General features: G+C 42.5%; 1 protein-coding gene across 1 annotated transcript; it reads left to right on the top strand.

The window, feature by feature from the left end:
• The first annotated feature begins 820 nt into the window (after positions 1-820).
• Positions 821-1,771, top strand: LOC101580111 (olfactory receptor 12-like). The gene has a single exon (XM_012516052.1). The coding sequence runs from the start codon at positions 821-823 to the stop codon at positions 1,769-1,771; it is 951 nt and encodes a 316-aa protein (XP_012371506.1).
• The last annotated feature ends 6,084 nt before the right edge of the window (positions 1,772-7,855 follow it).

Raw genomic sequence — 7,855 nt, forward strand, 5'->3', positions numbered from 1 at the left:
AGCCTGGACAAAGGCCAGCTGTGGTTTTCAAAAGGTAAGAGTGAAACCTGTCTAAATCCCCGTGAGGAGACGGAAGGATGTACACATCCCAAATGCACCACAGTGCCTGCCCTTCTGTCTATGAACAGGTTTGAGGGCTCACTCCTTCCGATCCAGAAGAAGCTCACCATCTGTGCATGGTGGGGAGTCCTTGCTACCCTCAAGGGGTAGAGAGCTTGGAAGTTCCAGCTCCAGTGTGGTCCAGTCTCAAACAGAGATGTGGAGGTAGGAATGAGTGTCCTCCCACCTGAAGGGGCACAGACTTAGTGGGGAGACCTAGACCATGCTCTAGGTCCCACCTGGAGTGTGACAGCGCTCAGCCCAAGCACTGGTGGCAGAAGGTCCTCACCACCATCACCGAGTCAGGCTGGGTGCAGACAGGGCCTGAGAAGTGCAGAATTGGACACAGGAGCTGAAGAGCTCACCTGAGCAGTAAGAACGCTGGTCCGTGAGAAGCAGGCAGGTGAGATGCACTAGGTTTGCCTGGCATGCGTATGCACTCAGCTCTGGATGCTGTGCTTCCTCCACAGCTCCACTCAGAGTCCTACGAATTGAGACTTAGCACATATTCATGAATTAAAAAAATCAAAGGAAATTTCCTATTCTAGGCCATGGTGAACTCTTCTACAAAGAGCACATAGGAGCTGGTGGCTTCAAGCTTGGTGGACAGCATGGCGGCAGCAGGTCACTGGGGGCTGCAGAACATGTGATAGTGTGACTGTGGCCTGTTCCTCGCACTGCCTCCACTGTCCTCCCTGCATAGCGCACCCAGCTCAGGGCCATGAAGACCCACAGACATGGGAACCTCTCGGGGGTGCACTGGCAGGAGTTTGTGCTGGAGGGCTTCCAGGGTGGTGTGGAGACCCAGGCCCTGCTCTTTGCTGTCTTCCTGGTCCTATACACTGTGACCATCCTGGGCAACCTCACCATGATCACAGTCATCACCCTGGATGCCCGGCTGCACTCCCCCATGTACTTCTTCCTCAAGAACCTGTCCTTCCTGGACGTCTGCTACTCATCTGTCATTGCTCCCAATGCCTTGGTCAACTTCTTCTCCTCCACCAAAGTCATCAGTTTTGGAGGCTGTGCTACCCAGTTCTTCTTCTTCTCTTTACTGGTCACCACTGAGGGCTTCCTACTAGCAGTAATGGCCTACGACCGCTTCCTGGCCATCTGCAGCCCCCTACAGTATCCTGTGACCATGCACCTGAGCAAATGTACCTGCCTAGTGCTTGGCACCTATTGCGGAGGCTGCCTGAACTCTGTTGTGCAGACCAGCCTCACATTCCAGCTCCCCTTCTGCCGCTCCAACCGCATCAACCACTTCTTCTGTGACGTTCCCCCACTGCTGCAGCTTGCCTGTGCCAACACAGCTCTCAATGAGCTGGTCATGTTTGGCATCTGTGGGCTCATTATTGTGGGCACCACTCTTGTGGTCCTCATCTCCTATGGCTACATTACAGTGACCATACTCAAGATGCACTTGAACTCGGGGAGACAAAAGGTCTTCTCCACCTGTGGCTCCCACATGACAGCTGTGTCCTTGTTTTATGGGACAGTGTTTGTCATGTATGCACAGCCAGGGGCCATGGAGTCCATGGAGAAGGGCAAGGTAGTCTCCATCTTCTACACTCTGGTCATCCCAATGCTCAACCCCCTCATCTACAGTCTGCGGAACAAGGATGTGAAAGATGCCCTGCGGAGGTTGTGGCAGAGACGGGAGGCCCTGTGAAGGGGTGGTCAGTGAGAGATGTCCTTCGGATGAAGGGAATAACTCCATGGAAGAGGTGCTTGGTTGAGAAATTCTTTCATTTATATCTCTTTCCTTTCTTTTCTAATTCATTCTCTTTCTTTTGTCTTTTCCTCCACTCATTCTCCATCCTCTTTTGAAGGTATATTGTGATCCAGGAGTTTACTAAGATGAACGAGTCATGCTCTTTTCCTTCACAAAACTAGTGGTCCCTCTGGGTCTGGTGGCACAAGATGTAATCCCAGCACTCAGAAGGGTGAAGCAAAAAGAATTGCTGAGTTTGAGGCCAGCCTAGGCTGCAAAGTGAGTTCAAAGCAAGCCTGAACTTCATGCCAAAAGCCTGTATCAAAAAGACAAAAAAGGCCCTTCAAGGTCAGTGAGGACTCAGGACATAAGAGAACCTCTGCTGTAACATCCTGTAACTCAGTGGTGTCCCAAAGTTTCTGATCAAGGAGATTATGGGGCCACACAGGAAAGTGATCAACGATGTGTAGTGTGCCTAAGGAGAGTCACCAAAATTTCTCTCAAGCTTCCACAGAAAGCAAATTGGTCGAGCAATGGCCATGACTCATCCCCATGGCTGATACTGACAAAAGATCTACATGCTGCTCTACATGGTTCCACGGTAAACCCTGAGATTTTGACTGAATTTGTCAGAGAGCAAAAGTTACATTTTTAATTGTATAGGTCTTGCTTTAACTTGGTCTTAACCATCCAGCAGAAAAGTGTAACCACGAAGTATTAAAAGTAAAGACATATTAATATACTGAGCTGTAAAAGGCTAAAATCAACAACTTCTGACAATAGCCAGTTGTGCTGATAACTCACTATTATTTTGGACTACTGGATTATATTGGGTTAGTCTGCTGAATTCAGGTACCTACAATCTTTGCTCTGGCATCAAGTATGAAAAGGTCCTTTAAAGCTTCTCCAAATAAAGCTTCTCTAAATGCAGTGGAACACCCGTCTCTGACAAAACAAAACAAAAAAAGGGGGATATAAATAAAGGTCCAACTTGTTATAAAAATATCTATATCTATCTACACATGTACATACAAGATAGGATATATATATACAACTGTTTTCTCTTAGTTCATTCATTGAGAAGAAAGCTTTGTAACAATATTGTTTAGACAAGATATCATGTCTGCATCTTGTCCTCTGAATAACTACTACAAAGACAACAATTTGCAATGTATTAGTTATTGTAACTGTCCTACTAACCTGTTTTGAAACTGTTTCATGGCTATTTTATTTTTTTCTTATTAAAATGAATTTTAAAAAGACAAAAAAGAAAACTACTGGTCCAGAGATGGAACAGAATTTAAACAACCTTCTGTTGGGGTAATACACGCACGTATGTTCATGTATATTTACATTTGTTGTACTTTATTTTAACCAAAACCCAAGCACTGATTTCATTTGTTGGCATTTAAAGGGTTTTTGTTTTCCTATGGAAGGAAGTAGATTTGGAAGTTTCACTTTTATTGATAATCCAATTTTGAGAAAATTTGAGCTTCCCAGCGGCATTCACATAGCATTTTCCTCCCGGACTCACCAGGTGCAAGACTGGCCAGGGTCTAGTGGCCTCTTCTGTGGTCAAGTAAAAGGCCTTTTGACCCTGTTTTTTTTGTTTCAATTCAAATTCATATCAATTCCCCTCAAAAATATGCTTAAAATAACAATTTAAATCTATGAATAGTCTGAGGAGATAGCTCAGTAGAATAAGCACTTGCCTGGCAAGCACAAGGGCCTGAGTTCAATCCCCAGTTCTGCAAAAAAAATTTTAAAAAAAGAATAAATCTATGAACAAATATTCCCTACATGGTGAGTTACATGTTGGTCACTCTGATCTGAAAAAGATTTCCTTTGTCTCAAAAGAGTGAGTCTGAGACTAAATCAGCGCTATACATAGTGCAAACATGAACTCACAAGCCCGCAGCTCAAGGAACTCACCAGACTCCAATTAAGAAGGTGATGCCAACACTACCCTGTCTTCTGTGCACCCCCAACGATTTCACATTCACATTAGCCCTTGATAAGACTTCCACAGCCCACTGGGGAGATTCTATGACAGGGATCACTTGTCTTCGCTCTTGACCATGAGGATCATGGTCATGTATGTGAGATGAATCTATGTGACTGTATGTAATTATGGCTCCCTGCCTTTCCTCACCACATAGGTTTGCAATATATGAAGATCATTATCCCACTCTTAAGAAAACTTGACTCTTTTCCTGCTATTGTCTTTTATGTATATGACTATGGCAGAAATTCATAGGACTGTAATAGCTTGGTAATGGGGTTGATGTACAGAATTTACATCTCTAAGTTCTGCAAAATTATTTTAGTCACTTATGCACATACTCTCTTGGGTGTCTAGATTAGCTACACAGTGTTAACCTTTTTTCATTTATTTAGTGGTCATTTAGATGATCTTTTGGTGGTAGTTTTACTGTTTAAATTTTTAAACTATGTCCTGCACTTTTTTCCTGGTTTGAGAAGATTTCTTTGCATATTCTAAGTCTGATCACTTTATTGGTTACATAATTTTCTAATATCTTCTTAATCTTGTGGCTTGTGTTTATTACCATCTAATGGCATCTGATATCTTTTTAAGAACAGAAATTCTTAAACTTCATCAATCTTTTTATGATTATTAATTCTGTGTCATTTGAAGAAAGTCTCTAACTACAATAATCACAGAGTCCTTCATTTGCATTTAAGAAGTTCAGTTGTTCATCATTCCCTACAGTGAATCAAAATTCATTTGAAATAAATTTTCACATCTGGTTTTAAATAATTTCAAGTTCCATTTGTCTTTGTCTTTTCCTTTTTGCCATATATGAGTTCATCATTTATAAAAATAACTGCCTTCTACCAAATATACAAAGCCAATTTTGTCATGAGCCAGTGTCCATGTACATATAGATATGCTTCTACATTCCATTCTTTTCTATTAGACTATTTGCTTATGCTCACATCATGTCATGAAAAATTACTAAGTGTAATAATTAAACTATATTACACCTCAAAAAAGCAGATAGTTTTACTGTCAAAATAGTAAAAACCAATTATAACTATAAAATATGTAAGAGTTAATACAAAACATGTACTCCCCTAAATAACTTAAGAAAAATTCAAAATTTTCAAGTTGTTGGTGTGTGTCAGAGTCCTGTGTCAGAAGAGTATACCATGGTCATGGATGGTCAATGCCATGAAGATCGTCATTTTGAAGCTTAGTTTACAGACACAATGGTTTTCTGTAAGACCAGATTTCTTAAACTATTAACAAAATGATTTTACATCGGCATATGGACCAGACATAAAGCATCCAAACAACTGAGGAAAATGAGAGCAAGAAGGGAAGGAGCATGTCCTACAAACAGCAAGAACCCTTTCAAAATTGCAGTAACCTAAGCTGTGTGCCATTTATGTATGGAAAGATACAATTCTCAGGTGATAGAAAACACTTGAAAATTATTGGGCCTCAAAAACAAGGAGGAATTGTACTTTTAAAAGGTCACAGTAGGGCCGGCTGTATAGCTCAGCAGACTAAGCACTCATTTAGGTAAGCACAGGGGCAGGGTTCGATCCCTGGCTCTGCATGCTGCGCTGGCCCCGCCCCCCAATGTGCTGAGCCAGTGATGGAGTCCAAGTGTGGTGTGCGCGCCTGTAATCCCAGCACTAGGGAAGCAGAAATCAGGAGGATCACTAAAAGTCTGAGCTGCATAGTGAAACCTTGCACAAAATAAATAAATAAATAAATAAATAAATAAATGCCACAGATTTGACACACTTATCACAATGAAGAGTGATAGAGAAAACAGGGACACACAGAGTGCTGGTTCATTTCACTGGCTCAGTTATGTTGAGAAAAATGCAGGCAGATGAATAAATAAATAAATAAATAAGAACTGAATGTGGTATAGTTGCTCACCAGGCACAATCAAACTCCAAATAACTCAAGGCAGCTAGAGCCCAATATTCCCTTCTTAGGGAATTTATTAATCTAGAAAGGCTGGACAGGCAAAACGCACAGAGACAGAGAGTGAAATCAAGCACAAGAGCCAAGTGTCGGGACAAATACCTTTCTGCTTTCACTTCTGTTCTAATCATGAAAGCTATCTTTAATGCAACAAGAAAGGAAAATATTAATAAAATGTATCAATTTGGAAGCAAAGTAAAAGACGCTATCATTTAATTAAGAATAATGGAAAAAAGAACTGCTGCCTAGAACTAATAAAACAACTACAAAATACTATTGGAACAAATGAAACAGAAACTAACTAAAGGGGGAAATATGCCATTTTTATTTTGGGGTATTTTGTTTGTTTGTTTGTTTTGTCTGTTTTGAGACAGGATCTCACTATGCAGTTCAGGCTGGCCTTGAGCTTACTTTGTAGCCCAGGCTGGACTTGAACTTACAGTAATCCTCCTGCCTCAGCTTCCAAAGTGCTGGGATTACAGGTGTGTACCACCATGCTAGGCCATATGCCCTGCTCATGGAAGGAAAACATAACATTTTCAGGTTCCAGTTCTTTCCATCTTGATGAATAGCTCCAATTCCAGACAAAATCCCATGAAATTACTCTATGGTTTCTACAGTGTAGATCTAGAACGTCCAACAATGGCATACGTGCTGGGGGCTTGTCCCTCTGGTTGTGCCACCAGCAGGAAGGGATAAGGCTTTAGAAGGTGAAGCCTACCAAAGAGATTTAGCAACCCTGGAGGGACACTGTGTGACCAGCCTACACTCTCACATTGTGCTTCCCAGCAGCCAAGGGAGAAGCATTTCCCTCTCCATGTGCTGTGGTTTAGATCCAAAATTTGCCCCCAGGTCCTCATGTGGGTGGAAGGTGACTGGATCATGAGATGCTACCTCCATTAGTAAATTCATCCACTGACAAGTCTGTTAGGTAAGTGTGTTACTAGGAGGTGGTTTGTGGGAGGTCGGTCTCTGGGGGCACAAATGGAAGGGTGCATTCCTGGTCCTGGTCCTCCCTTCTCTCTCTGGTTCCTGGTTGCTGTGATGGGAGCAGCTTTTCATCTTCCAAGCTGGTCTGCTGCGTTGTTTCATCCTTGGAGCCAGCCGACCATGGACTGAAACTATGAGAAAAAGTGGATCTCTCCTCGGAGTGTGTGTGTTAGGCATCGGTCTCAGTGGGAAAGTGCCCAAGAATCCAGGACTCTTGCCATAACATACTGGTCATGCAGGCCCCGAAGCAATGGATACAACCAACTGTGAGCCAAAACACACCCAGCAATGAGCCAAAATATTTCTTCTATCTTTAAAGTTGGTTATCTCAGGCATTTTTTTTACTGCAACAGAAAAGATACACAATGAATACTGACATTATTCTAAAATATGTATGAGAAAGAAAAAGAGCCAGGATGTCCAACACAGTATCAAATGAGAATAATTTGATGTTCAATGACTGGCACTGTTGAACTTCAAGACCTACTACAAAGCTACAGTAAGCAAGGCGTGTGGCTGCTAAAAGAATGAGACTAGAAATTTAACAGGGCTGAATAAAGTACAACTCACATTGGAGTTCTTTGGAGGAAATAAGCTAAAAACACAGGTAACTGGACGAGAGGGAGGGACATACAACCTGATACCAAAGTTATTCTGAAATAAGACTTGTAAATCAAACAGAACATGGGCATAAAACTTCATAAAATGATAAAACAGCCCACAGGGCTGCCTGAGGGTTTCCTACCAGCATGACTGGGACCAGAGGAGGAACCACCATTCCCAGAAATTTGTCCCCCACCAAAAAATGGAGAGACAGCAAAGGTGTGGCAAGCTCAAGCCACACAGGACAGACCTAGCATATAAAGCCTCTCACCTCTTTTGATCCCCCAAACAAAGTACACTGCAGCCTGGCAGCCAATTTTGCTGGCATGCACAGGGTTTAGTCACTGCTCCCTTCCCAGTGGGCTGCCAGATTTTTGCTTTTGTTCTTTCTTTTTCTTTCCCGGTCAAGCATGATATCTACTAGATGGAACCTCTAGCAAAAGATTAGGGACCAGCCACAGCATTGAGGATTGCTAGGAAAACAG

This window comes from Octodon degus, unplaced genomic scaffold (assembly GCF_000260255.1).
Source record: "Octodon degus isolate 3935 unplaced genomic scaffold, OctDeg1.0 scaffold00089, whole genome shotgun sequence".
NCBI classification, from domain to species: Eukaryota; Metazoa; Chordata; class Mammalia; order Rodentia; family Octodontidae; genus Octodon; species Octodon degus.